Source organism: Nomascus leucogenys, chromosome 14, assembly GCF_006542625.1.
Source record: "Nomascus leucogenys isolate Asia chromosome 14, Asia_NLE_v1, whole genome shotgun sequence".
Taxonomy (NCBI): domain Eukaryota; kingdom Metazoa; phylum Chordata; class Mammalia; order Primates; family Hylobatidae; genus Nomascus; species Nomascus leucogenys.
The window spans coordinates 88,508,078-88,521,728 of NC_044394.1; the positions used below are offsets into that span (position 1 = coordinate 88,508,078).

Genomic DNA, 13,651 nt, shown 5'->3' on the forward strand with positions numbered 1-13,651 from the left:
CGTCCAACGCCCTGATTTCCAGGCCCTCCCAGTCCCTGGGCCCACGTCCCGGATTCCTCCCACGAGGGGGCGGGCAGCGGCCAAATCTCCCGCCAGGCCGGCGGCCGGGCGCTGATTGGCCCCATGTCGGCGGGGCCGGCTCGTGATTGGCCAGCACGCCGTGGCTTAAAGCGGTCGGCGCGGGAACCAGGGGCTTACTGCGGGACGGCCGTGGAGAGTACTTGGATCCGTGAATTTCCCGGAGGCGCAATGAGCTGCATTAACCTGCCCACCGTGCTGCCCGGCTCCCCCAGCAAGACCCGGGGGCAGATCCAGGTGCGGGGGCCAGCCCTGCGCGTGGCTGGGGATGAGGGGGTCGTGGTGATAGCCTGTGCCCAGGCATCCGCGCAGGGCGGGCCCTCAAATGACCTCACCTTCTCTCCTAGGTGATTCTCGGGCCGATGTTCTCAGGAAAAAGGTAATGGCTTCGCGGGGCTGGGGTGGAGCTCCTTTCTCTTCTCCGGGGACCCCTTGCCCCTTCCCTTCCCTTCCCCTAGAAGGACCAGCACAGCCTCCTACAGCTCCCGCCCGGGATGCTCCTCCTCCCTTGAATTCGGTCCAGAAGGAAGTCTCCGCCCCCTTCTGCCCAGGCCAAGCCCCTCCTCCTGTGTGGACGCCACTCCCTCCTGGAGCTGGTGACAGCTGGTTACGGCTTAGTTCTCCTCCCCACCAAGTCCTCTGAGAAGGCGGCAACCAGTTATGTCCACTGTAGGCCAGGCATTTTTGTACACCCCTATTCAATGTGGCTGTTTCCTTATAAGGCCAAGGAAATGCAGTCGCTTTCTGCACCAAGGAGTCTGAAGCCGTGGAGCCTCTGCTCTCCTGAGGTGATAGAACCATTCCCTGACCCGGGTGGGGCAAGTGAGTTTCTTGAGTAAACTACCCACCCACCATTGTTTTTGTTTTGTTGTTGTTCTCGTAGAGGTAGGATCATGCTATGTTGCCCAGGCTGGTCTCAGACTCCTGGGCTTAAGCAATTCTCTCACCTCGGCCTCCCAAGTAGCTGGGACTGCAGGCATGCACTGCCTCCACCCAGCTAATTTTATTTTATTTTTGTAGAGCTGGGGTCTTGCTATGTTGCCCAAGCTGGTCTTGAACTCCTGGTCTCAAGCAGTCCTCCTCCTTCGGCATCCCGAAGTGCTGGGATTACAGATGTTAGCCACCATGCCCTGCCCCATCATTCTTTTATGGCCCTGGGGATCACTTCAGCTCAAACCCCTTGCTCAGGAAGATGAGGCTCAGAGGTGGACTTCTTGGATCCAGAAGCAAGTGCTTTTGACACTGCACACAAAGGCTTTCTGAAATTAATTTAGAAAAGCTCTATGCTGGGTGCGGTGGCCCATGCCTTTAATCCCAGCACTTTGGAAGGCTGAGGTGCGTTGATCACTTGAGGTTAGGAATTTGAGACCACCCTGGTCAAACGTGGTGAAACCCCATCTCTACTGAAAAAAAAAAAAAACAAAAATTATCTGGGCGCGGTGGCAAGCTCCTGTAATCGCAGCTACTCGGGAGGTTGAGGCAGGAGACTCTCTTGAACCCAGAAGGCAGGGGTTGCAGTGAGCTGAGATCGCTCCACGGCACTCTAACCTAGGCAACAGAGCGAGACTCCGCCTCAAAAAAAAAAAAAGAAAGAAAAGCTCTGAACTCTGGGAACAACTCTGAGATGAGGTTACTTTGGAATGCAGTTGCAGGTCCCCTCTACATGTAGCCTTTGCTTCTGCCTTCTCCACTACATCCTGGGGAAGGTTACTCCTCCCACACTTCCTGGGACCACCTGAGTACCATTCCTGGACCTCTTCTCCATAGAGAATTCTGACTTCCAACCCTCTTTGTAGGGATATTATACCCTGCCTGCTCTGCCCTGCTCTTTTCCGGCTGTGGTGGGCTCAGTCTGCATACCACTAGGGACAATGAGGAGCCAGGCTTGTTGGGGAGGGGTCTCCTTCTCCCACTCCTCCCGCTGTGGACCTCACCTGACCCTCTCTCCTCTTGCAGCACAGAGTTGATGAGACGCGTCCGTCGCTTCCAGATTGCTCAGTACAAGTGCCTGGTGATCAAGTATGCCAAAGACACTCGCTACAGCAGCAGCTTCTGCACACATGACCGGTCAGTCCCTGCCCCCTGCAGTCCTGTCCAGTGGAAAATCACAAGGCACAGGACACACTGTTAGACTCTCTTTAATGGGGATGGTTAATCATGCTGACCTGGCATTGAACGATTCAAATCAGCACCCTTTCCAAGGCGCTTGGCAAGGTAGTACACACTCTCCATTCCCTGGGCTGGAGCCAGTGGTTCTCCACTGAGGGTGATTTTGCCCCCAGGGTCCATTTGACAACGTCTGAAGACATTTCTAGTTGTTGCAACTGGAGAGGGGAGGGGATGCTACTGGGCTTTAATGTGTAGAGGTCAGGGACACTGCTGCTAAGGGTCCTGTGGCGCACAGGATGGCCCCCATGCAAGAATGAGCTGGCCCCAAATGTCAGGAGCCTGCCAATGTTCAGAAACTCTGCTGTAGGGTTTCAGCTTCACACAGGCTGCAAACTGGTTTGGTTTGGCCTGCACGTTGATTTTTGTTTAATTTTTTAGTTGTCCGTTGTTGGCTGGCTCCCGGTCACCTGGCAGCCTTCACGCTTCCCTGTTTTATGTGTAGCTGTTTGAGCTCGCTGGACATTTCTGCCTGCAACCTCAGGTTGTGAGTTAAATTCACTTCCTTGGCAGCAGATGTGGGCCTGATGTTTCTGAGCCTGAGACGCTTCGCTTGGTCCTCTGGACTTGTCCACCTGGGCACCCAGTGGCAAAGCCATGCTGTGCCACACATCATAGGGCTTCGGCCTCAGAGCCCTGGCTGGGAGCTATATCCGAGAGTTGCTACAGCTGTGCAGAGAACAGATCCACCCGGTGTGTGGCTTTCGGTGGGAGCTGAGGGGCTCCTGAAGCCAGATGGTGGTGGAGTGGAGGGTGCCTGGGGCTTGGAATTGCATGTGGGGATGTAACCGCACTTCCTGGCCATGCTGTCTGATGTCGGTCATTGACTTTTCCAAATTTGCTTCCTCATTCCTAAGATGCGATGTCCACAGCACAGGGTGGTGTTACACCTGGCGGGGACAGGGAAAGCAGAGGAGGTCACTTCGTTCCAGCTGTTGGAAGTGCAACTTCTGGAGTCAGTCAGATCCGGGATTAAATATGACTTCTGCCTGTGTGTCACAAGTCATCTCTAACACAGGCCACAGAGGCCAAGGCTGGGCCAGCAGCATTGACGGCTCCAGAGAGGCTGCCCTTGCAGCGGCCACAGCTGGCCTCCCACCTGCCCTCACTTTGTCTTTCTCTGTTTAGGGAGGGAAGAGGGAATTTAAAATGCCCAAAATACTGTTTCACACATTCTTTCCAGAACTTGAAGTAGGATTATAGCAAGGTAATAACGAAACAATAGTTGTAAAGTATGTTTTTTTGTTTGTTTGTTGTTTGTTTTTGAGACAGGGTCTCTCTCTGTCACCCAGGCTGGAGTGCAGTGGCTCAATCATAGCTGTTACATGACCCCAAACCCTTGGGCTCAAGTGATCCTCCCACCTCAGCCCCGAGTAGGTGTGACGACAGGCGCACACCACCACACCCACTTAATTTTTAGACTTTTTGTCACACAGGGTCTTGCTGTGTTACCCAGGCTGGTCTCGAACTCCTGAGTTCAAGTGATCCTCCCGTCTTGGCCTCCCCAAAGATTACAGGCATGAGCTGCTGTGTCTGGCCAGAATACAGGATTTTAAAATTTATATTTTGTAACATAATTAATATAAAGACAAATATAACCCAGGCCCAGTTCTAGTTATTCATTCTTCTGAATTTTAAAAGGAAACATTTGGCCGGCCCCTAATGGTATCATGGGCCCTGGTACCTGATGAAGTTGGCCTAGTCTGCCTCCAGCTCCTGAACAGTGGAAGAGCTTTTAGTCTCATTGAGCTCTGTATTGGACATTACTGATTTCTAGTCCAAAGCATCAAGTGAAATGGCTTGTATAAATAACTGGTTTTCCTCTGAGAGGCTAAGCCGGGTGGATCACTTAAAAGTTAGGAGTTTGAGACTAGCCTGGCCAACATGGTGAAACCCCATGTCTGCTAAAAATACAAAAATTAGCTGGGTGTGATGGTGTGTGCCAGTAGTCCCAGCTACTCTCGAGGCTGAGGTGGGAGAATCGCTTCAGCCCCTTGAGAATTGGGAGGTGGAGACTGCAGCGAGCCGAGATGGCCTCACTGCACTCCAGCCTGGGTGACAGAGCAAGACTCTGTTTCAAAAAAAATAAATAAATAACTGGTTTTCTGGACGAGGGCCTTTCCCATTGGTGCTAACTTCTCAAAGCCCGGCTGGGTGAACACTGAGCCTGCTTTGCAGGTAGCGGGTGGTCACGACAGTGCCATTCCCTGGGCCCTGCACTCTGGCTTCTGACCTCCCTGGCCCTGCTCACGCTCTGGCTTTCTCTTCCCAGGAACACCATGGAGGCGCTGCCTGCCTGCCTGCTCCGAGACGTGGCCCAGGAGGCCCTGGGCGTGGCTGTCATAGGCATCGACGAGGGGCAGTTTGTAAGTTGGCTTGTCCTGGCATCACTCTTCCTGCCAGCTCCTGCTCTGTCCTCCCGTTTTCCCTCGCTGACTTGGAGGTTATCTGATCTTTTAGTAAAATAACAAGGTTAAATAGCTACAACTAGTGTTGGAATACCCTCTGAAGGTCCCTTTCTAGTTTCCCTGTCATAGTCATGTAGGATTCATTTTACCTTTTTTGTTTTGAGACGGAGTTTTGCTCTTGTTGCCCAGTCTGGAGTGCAATGGTGCGGTCTCACCGCAAACTTCACTTCCCGGGTTCAAGCAATTCTCGCCTGTCTCAGCCTCCCGAGTAGCTGGGATTACAGGCATGCGCCACCATGCCCAGCTAATTTTATATTTTTAGTAGAGATGGGGTTTCTCCATGTTGGTCTAGCTGGTCTCAAACTCCCAACCTCAGGTGATCCGCCCCGCTTGGACTCCCAAAGCACTGGGATTACAGGCATGAGCTACCACACCTGGCCATTTTACCTTTTTAAAAATACATGTATCTATTTACTGGCAAGATGCAGTGACTCACACCTGTAATCTCAGCCTTTGGGAGGCCAAGGTGAACAGACCACTTGAGCTCAGGAGTTGGAGACTCACCTGGGCAACATAGTAAAACCCCATCTCTACCAAAAAAAAAAAAAAAAAAATTAGCCAGTCATAGCGGCACACACCAGTGGTCCCTGCTACTCAGGAGGCTGAGGCATAAGGATGGAGCCTGGGAGTTGGAGGCTGCAGTGAGTGGTGATAGCACCACTGCACTCCAGCCTGGGTGACAAGGCCAGACCCTGTCTCAAAAAAAAAAGGCGGGGGAGGTGGGGAGTAGTGTTTGGTTTGCCTCACGGTTCCTTTTGCTTGTTTCTTATACGTTTATTTTCTTCTTGTTGAAGTACATTTTTTAGTAGTTTTTGCAGCCAGGATGTATAGATGGGAAGCTGCCAGTCTTTGTATGGAAATCTTTCTTTTGTCATCTAGTTTAAGCTGGGCAGCAAGGGGTAGGTTGATCTTGTGTGAGTTTGTTTTTGTTTTTTTTTTTTGAGACGGAGTCTTACTCTGTCGCCCAGGCTGGAGTGCAATGGCGTGATCTCGGCTCACTGCAACCTCTGACTCTCGGATTCAAGCGATTCTCCCACCTCAGCCTCCCAAGTAGCTGGGATTACAGGCACCCACCATCATGCCTGGCTAATTTTTATAGAGATGAGGGTTCACCATGTTGGCTAGGCTGGTCTTGAACTCCTGACTTCAGGTGATCCACCCGCCTTGGCTTCCCTAAGTGATGAGATTACAGGTATGAGCTGCCGTGCCCGGACTTTTTTTTTTTTTTTTTTTTTTTTTGAGACAGAGTCTTGCTCTGTTGCCCTGGCTAGAGTGGAGTGACATGATCTTAGCTCACAGCAACCTCCGCCTTTTGGGTTCAAGCAGTTCTGCCTCATCCTTCCGAGTAGCTGGGATCACAGGTGCGTGCCACCACGCCTAGCTCATTTATGTATTTTTAGTAGAGATGGGGTTTCACCATGTTGGCCAGGCTGGTCTGGAACTCCTAACCTCAGGTGATCCGCATGCCTCGGCTCCCAAAGTGCTGGGATTACAGGCGTGAGCCACCACGCCCGGTCTTGATCTAGTTGCTTTGAAAAGTAGGAGCGCCGGTCATTGTGTTTCTGCTCAGAGGAAGGCCGCCATCTCTCTAATGTTACCTCTGGTCAGGTATTCTATCTGTTCTCTCTCAGCACAACGTGTGTAGGGGAAGCTTTGTTTCATTTATCCTGCTTTATAGCTGGTGTGCCTTTTCATTTCTGGGGAAGGAATGAAGCCATTATCACTTCAGGTATTTCTCTCCTCATCCCTCTCTGAAGTGTTCTGGGTTCCATCTTTCAAAGTGTGTTTTGTTTCAGTGACTATTTTTACATCTGCTCTAATTCATCATGCTCCATTTTGTTTGACAAGTTACTGTTGGGTTATTTTTAAATTTATGCTGTTCCTTCCATTATGTTTCTGAAAATCTTTTCTTAGACTTTTCCAGATTTTTCTATTTCTTCAGGAACACATTCTGCGGTTGAGTTTCTGGGTTATTTTCTGTTATCTTAGTTTTCTTTCCTCTGCTTTGGAGATTTTATTTTTGTTAGTTTATCACAAATGAATGAAACTGAAACTCTCTCCAAGGGGTTTAGCAGACTTGACCTCTTAGGTACTTTTAGGGTTGCCTCGAAGTACACAGTGTGGTGGTTTGATATAAACATAACAAGAATTTCTCACTCACAGACCCCTACGTGGTTCCAGGCCGGTTGATGGGGAGGCCGCCCACGAGGCAGCTTAGGTCCCCCTGGCTGGCTGTATGCAGACACCAAAGGGGAGAGCTGTGGCAGAGCCCCTGGGTGTGAGGTTTTCATGGGCCTGACCGGAAGCTGCAAACGTCACTGCTGCTGATCTTTCAAAGACTATAACCTGGGCACAGGGCCACCTATAAGTTTAGTATACTTAGTCCAGTTCTTTTTTTGTTTGTTTTTAAAAAGAGTCTTGCTCTGTGGCCCAGGCTGGAGTGCAGTGGCGCAATCTTGGCTCACTGTAACCTCCATCTCCCAGGTTCAAGTGATTCTCCCGCCTCAGCCTCCTGAGTAGCTGGGATTACAGGCTCCTGCCACCATGCCCAGCTAATCTTTTGTATTTTTAGTAGAGACGGGGTTTCATCATGTTGACCAGGCTGGTCTGGAACTCCCAACCTCAGGTGATCCGCCTGTCTCAGCCTCCCAAAGTGCTGGGATTACAGGCGTGAGCCACCACGCCTGGCCACACTTAGTCTAGTTCTATACCCTGGAGGAAGAATAATTGAGTTTGTTTGGTGAGTGCTTCGAGATCTCTACCCACCCTGCCTCCCAGCACAGAGCCAGGCTGCTCTGGCTTGAATACCCTGCCCGGACGTCACAGGGCCTGTACCCCCCACAGGCCAGTCCTGCCTTCCTGGTTCTGTTCTTGCCCAACATTCTGTATGAGTCACAGCTGCAAATTCCGTTCCCATGGGGAGGCTGACGGGTCCCTTCCCCTGTGCGGGGCATCTGCCCTGTGGAGTTGAGCCTGCCAGTGTCCGCTCTGGGTTCCCGACCACCCAGCAGCGGGCATCTCCTCCCCACTTGGGTGTGCCCATTCTGTTTCTGACCTTCAGAGGTGCACCCCTGAGCACCCTCATGCCTCTGCGTATGTGGAGACGTTGCTGCTGCCCTGTGGTTGAGGGACTCCAGGCGAGAAAGTGAGCCCAGGCTGGGAAGAGGGCTGCAGCTGTTCTCTTTTGCTCCCAAACTGTGGCCTCGGAGTGCATCCAGGGATTTTGCATCAGCTGTGGGGACATGGCCCTCTCAGAACAAGGAAGCTTCAGCTTTGGCAAGGCTCTCCCTCCTTCAGACCTGCTGCTGTGAGTTGTTCAATAGCTCTGTTCTCCTGGCTCTGCGTAAACCTTGTTGACAGAGGCTGGTCCAGACCCCCGAGGCAGAAACTTTTCCCTTCTCCTTCCTCCTTCCTTGACATCCAAATGCCCCAAGTCATGAGCCAGCGTATTAAGTCCTGTCCCCTGTTCAGCCTATAGGAGGGATCTCTCGGTCTACTTCCTCCCTGGCCAGCAAGTAAAACTTGAGTTCATTCAGTGAGTATTTATTACATCCTATCCAGACATCAGCATTCTGCCCTGGCCTCTGTGTGCCCTTGTTCTCTTCAAGAAGTTCAGGGTCACCAGCCTAACCAACAAGGAGAAACTCTGTCTCTACTAAAAATACAAAAATTAGCTGGGCGTGGTGGCGCATGCCTGTAATTCCAGCTACTCGGGAGGCTGAGGCAGGAGAATCACTTGAACCTGGGAGACGGAGGTTGCGGTGAGCCGAGATTGCCCCATTGCACTCCAAGCCTGGGCAACAACAAGAGCAAAACTCTGTCTCAAAAAACAAAAAAAAACAAAAGAAATTCAGGGTCTTCCCATTGCAAGCAGTTCTAGATCGAGGAGAGGGGTTCCTAGCATGGGACCCCACAGAAGGACGGTCCTTCGCTCCTTCATCGTCTACGTGGACAGTAGATGAAGCCTGGCCTAACCTGCCTTGTTCCTGTTTTCTGGGTCAGCAAGGAAAGCCTTTCACAGAGTAGCCACCGTGCTGTCCTGAGGAAGGCCCTGGGTCAGAAGCTTCTATGCTTCTTTGTACCCCGGGTGCTCACACTGCTTTGTAGAAACCGCTGGCATCCAAGAGAGATTCACCTGGAAAACCCGAAGCTCATAGCTGGGGGTGATGTGCTTCAGATGCTGGTGGTGGATGGGCACCCTGGCCCCAGCACCACCCCCACGTGTTCATCAACAGCTGCACAGTGTGTGGTGGGCTTGCAGGGTCGCTTGGCAACAGTAGGAGCTCTGATTTATATTTTTAAACTTTTTTTCTGGCTGGGCACGGTGGCTCACACCTGTAATCCCAGCACTTTGGAAGGCCGAGGCGGGCAGATCACTTGAGGTCAGGAGCTTGAGACCAGCCGGGCCAACATTGTGAAACCCCATCTCTACTAAAAATACAAAAATTAGCCAAGCGTGGTGGCACGCACCTGTAATTCCAGCTACTTGGGAGGCAGAGGCACAAGAATTGCTTGAACGTGGGAGGCAGAGGTTGCAGTGAGCCAAGATTATGCCACTGCACTCCAGCCTGGATGACAGAGCAAGACTCGGTCTCAAAAAAAATAGACGAGGCTGGGCGCAGTGGCTCACACCTGTAATCCCAGCACTTTGGGAGGCAGAGGCAGGTGGATCACGAGGTCAGGAGATCGAGACCATCTTAGCTAACACGGTGAAACCCTGTCTCTACTGAAAATACAAAAAAATTAGCCGGGCGTGGTGGTGGGCGCCTGTAGTCTCAGCTACTCGGGAGGCTGAGGCAGGAGAATGGCGTGAACCCGGGAGGCAGAGCTTGCAGTGAGCTAGGATCGTGCCACTGCACTCCAGCCTGGGTGACAGAGCGAGACTCCATCTCAAAAAAAAAAAGAGGCCTTTTTGTGTTTTCTGTTCTACTACACAAGTAATACAGGTTGAGTATTCCTTATCCTAAATGCCTGGGACCAGAAGTGTTTCGGATTTCAGATTTTGGAACATTTGCATATTCATAATATAATGAGACCTTGGGAATGAGCCCCAAGTGTAAACACAAAATCCATTTATGTTTTATAGACATCTTAGGCACATAGCCTGAGAGTAATTTTATGTATTTAGTAATTTGGGCGTGAGCCACAGTTTTGACTGTGACCTGTCCCATGAGGTCAGGTGTGGAATTTTCCACTTGTGGAAAAAAGTTTCAGATTTTGGAGCCTTTCAGGTTAGAGACATGCAATCTATAATAAGTTTAATCTAGGAAAAGTTAGTGTCCGGCACGAGGCTCACGCCTGTGATCCCGGCACTTTGGGAGGCTGAGGCAGGCAGATCGCTGGAAGTGCTGGACGGGTGAGGAAGTGCTGCGTGGAAGAACCAAGCTCTTTGACTACGGACCTCAGCCCGAGGTTGGTCAAGAGGTGGAGTGAGTGGGGGCTGAGGACCTTCCTCCGTCCTGAAACCCTGATGCAGGAGAGTCTGGGGTCTGCCTTCTACCATCATGTGGAGGGTTAAGGAGCAAGGTTCTCAACTCAGGAGGGTTCTTCCCCTCTCGATTCCCACCCAGGGGACATTTCACAACAACTGGAAACAATTTTGTCACAGCTGGGGGGTGGGAGGTGTGTTCCTGGCATCTATCTAATGGGTGGGGGCGAGGGACGCAGCCCAACACCCTACAGTGCACAGGACACAGCGAGATTTAGCCTCAAATGGCAGCGATGGCAGCGTCAGCCCTCCAGGGGGTACGCCCCTGGTGCAGGAGGTGTGCTGGCCCACAGCTCCTTGCAGGCTGGGAGCTGCATTTTCGTGACACATCATGAGTCCTCAGAGAAAAAGAGGGAACGAGTGCATGGTGGGGAGGGGCCCTGGCGTGCTGGAGTCTGGGTTTCCTTCTCCAGAGGCCACTGCAGTCAGCTGAGTGCAATCAGTCACGTTGGGCTTTGCTTGGATCTCACTGGAATTTTTCGAGCCACCCCTTAGTCCTCACCTTGCTAAGCCCTCACTTCTCAATAACCTCAAACCTCAGTACCTGGGCTGAGAAAGCCTGAGTGGCCCTGGGAGAGAGACCCCGCACCCAAGGACAAGGACATCCCTGCTTCACCCAACCCAAAGGCCAGTCTGGACATATGAACTCAACCAGCTAAGAGTGATATGATTGATTGATGAGAATCACCAGAGCACTTGCCAGAGTTTCAGCTTCTCCCTGGGCCAAAGTGAAGTTTGATTTACACAGTAAATGTGCTCTGTGCAGGCCCTGAATTTAGAAGGCTATGCTGTGTCATCCTGCTCCGTAAATGGCCAGTAGGACCCCCGCCCCCTTCTCAAGGCACATTACCTGTTTAAAAAGAGGGAGGCAAGAGCACAAAGCACCCACCTATTCATCGAAGAGCATGTATATAACTTAGGGCCTTCCATCCTTAAACAACAGGACCTTCCTTGCTCTTAGCGAAAAGGAAACAGGTTCAGAGATGTTAATTCATTGTCAAGGTCACGCAGATAATGGGTCCGATTAAGAGCGGTGTCCGAGCCCAAGGCAGCAGGCCTTTGGCCCCTGCAGTGTTAAACAGCACAGCTGGTGTGGAAGTCCGATGCTGAGTCCTGGGTACCTGGACTTGGAGCGGAAGCTGGCTGCAGGGGGAAGGGGCTGCGCAGTTGTGGATGTGCCTGTCGTCTGCTGGGGGGCATGCAGATGGACAGTCCCCCGGCCTGGGGAGCCTCGTGGGAGAATTAGAGTTGCTCCGGCCCAAATGGCCAGAGTTGTCAGATCTGGCAGCGTCTTCGCTGGGGCTCCAGGGAGCTGCTGCTGGGGTGGAAGCTCACGCTCTTTCTCCACGTGCCCTTTCCAGTTCCCTGACATCGTGGAGTTCTGCGAGGCCATGGCCAACGCCGGGAAGACTGTCATTGTGGCTGCACTGGATGGGACCTTCCAGAGGAAGGTAAGGCGTCTGATCCAGGTCTGGAGCTGGGATCGAGGAGGGCAAGAGGCTTCTGGGTGGGTGTAGAGACACCAGCTCTGGGTGACCAGGGCTCAGCCACCACAGGGGTACAGCCGAGCTGCTCAGGCCTTGGCTGAGCCCAGGGACTCCATGGTCTGTGCAGACTGGGTGCCATCTGTTGTGGCAGGTGCTTTGAATTGGCAAAGGGACAGAGCCGGGCATGGTGCTCTGGGGGTTGGGGGAAGGACTAAGGTCAGAGCAAACTCTCCTGGCTTCAGTGCTTGTGAATCAGAGGGTTTAAAAGAAAAACCCGCCTGGTGAGGTGGCTGAGCGCCCGCTGTCTTTCCATGGGAGCGCAGCCATTTGGGGCCATCTTGAACCTGGTGCCGCTGGCTGAGAGCGTGGTGAAGCTGACCGCGGTGTGCATGGAGTGCTTCCGGGAAGCCGCCTACACCAAGAGGCTTGGCACAGAGAAGGAGGTAGCCCCACCTGCCTTCCCTGCCTTCCCTGCGGGCCGGGATGGGGGTGTGGCTCTGCCTCCTTCCTGTCCTGGCCCTTCACCCGTCCCCTGTCCCTGCGGCCAGGTCGAGGTGATTGGGGGAGCAGACAAGTACCACTCCGTGTGTCGGCTCTGCTACTTCAAGAAGACCTCGGGCCAGCCTGCCGGGCCAGACAACAAAGAGAACTGCCCAGTGCCAGGAAAGCCAGGGGAAGCCGTGGCTGCCAGGAAGCTCTTTGCCCCACAGCAGATTCTGCAATGCAGCCCCGCCAACTGAGGGGCCTGCGAGGGCCGCCCGCTCCCTTCCTGCCACTGCCGCCTAGTGGACGCTGCCCCGCATGCTGCCTGGCCACTCCAGGAGGAAGTCGGGAGGCGTGGAGGGTGACCACACCTTGGCCTTCTGGGAAGTCTCCTTTGTGTGGCTGCCCCACCTGCCACATGCTCCCTCCTCTCCTACCCACCGGCCTGCTTAAAGCTTCCCTCTCAGCTGCTGGGTTGATCGCCCAGGCTGGAGCTGGCCCCGCTTGGTGGTCTGGGATCTGGCACCCTCCCCCTCCTTGGGGTGAGGGACAGAGCCACACGCTGTTGACATCAGCCTGCTTCTTCCCCTCTGCGGCTTTCACTGCTGAGTTTCTGTTCTCCCTGGGAAGCCTGTGCCAGCACCTTTGAGCCTTGGGCCTCACTGAGGCTTAGGCCCCTCTGCCTGGGATGGGCTCCCGCCCTCCCCTGAGGATGGCCTGGACTCACATCCTCTTGTTTCCTTTTGGGCTCAAAGCCCTTCCTACCTCTGATGATGGTTTCCACAGGAACAACAGCATCTTTCACCAAGGTGGGTGGCACCAACCTTGCTGCGACTTGGATCCCAGGGGCTTATTTCTTCAAGTGGGGAGAGAGGGCAGGGTCCACGCCTCTGCTGTAGTGTATGAAATTAACTAATTTAAAATTCACTGGTTGGTGGACGCACATTTCTCTTTCACCTGGGTTTCCCCGGGTCTCGTGGACAGCTCCAACTTCATTCAGGTGGGGATTTTCTTCCAGATCTTTTTGTTTTCTTTTGTTTTGAGACAGGGTCTCTGTCGCCCAGGCTGGAGTGCAGTGTTGCGATCCCTGCTCACTGCAGCCTCTGCTTCCCCAGTTCAAGTGATTCTCCCCCGTCAGCCTCCCAAGTAGCCGGTATTACAGGCGTGTACCACCACACCTGGCTAATTTTTGTATTTTTAGTAGAGACGAGGTTTCACCATGTTGGCCAGGCTGGTCTTGAACTCCTGGCCTCAAGTGATCCACCTGCCTCGGCCTCCCAAAGTGCTGGGATTACAGGTGTGAGGCGCTGCACCTGGCCCCCAGATATTTCTGTAGTAATACTGATCTCTTAACCACAACCCTTTAACTGAGAAATGATCATGGGGCGTGTCCTAAGCGGAACATCATCTGCCTTCCTGTCTGGGCCAGTGTCAGGACAAAAATGGGTGTACAGAGGAGCCCGGGGCCCAGTTGGAAGGAC

At 53.0% G+C, this 13,651-nt stretch overlaps 1 protein-coding gene across 2 annotated transcripts; it reads left to right on the forward strand.

The window, feature by feature from the left end:
- The first annotated feature begins 45 nt into the window (after positions 1-45).
- On the forward strand, positions 46-13,097 carry TK1 (thymidine kinase 1). 2 transcript variants are annotated; one of them, XM_030828123.1, is made up of 7 exons: positions 172-315; positions 426-457; positions 2,035-2,145; positions 4,517-4,610; positions 11,562-11,651; positions 12,011-12,130; positions 12,236-13,097. In XM_030828123.1, the coding sequence occupies exons 1-7, from the start codon at positions 250-252 to the stop codon at positions 12,425-12,427; spliced, it is 705 nt and encodes a 234-aa protein (XP_030683983.1). In that variant the 5' UTR covers positions 172-249; the 3' UTR covers positions 12,428-13,097. The 2 variants fall into 2 exon arrangements, with proteins under 2 accessions (XP_030683982.1, XP_030683983.1); XM_030828122.1 differs by having other exon boundaries at positions 46-315; positions 12,011-13,097.
- The last annotated feature ends 554 nt before the right edge of the window (positions 13,098-13,651 follow it).

Coding starts and splice junctions, on each gene's coding strand:
- TK1 (XM_030828122.1), top strand. CDS start 124: ATGTCGGCGGGGCCGGCTCGTGATTGGCCAGCACGCCGTGGCTTAAAG. Junction 458..2,034: donor CCGATGTTCTCAGGAAAAAG/GTAATGGCTTCG, acceptor CTCCTCTTGCAG/CACAGAGTTGATGAGACGCG. Junction 4,611..11,561: donor GCATCGACGAGGGGCAGTTT/GTAAGTTGGCTT, acceptor TGCCCTTTCCAG/TTCCCTGACATCGTGGAGTT.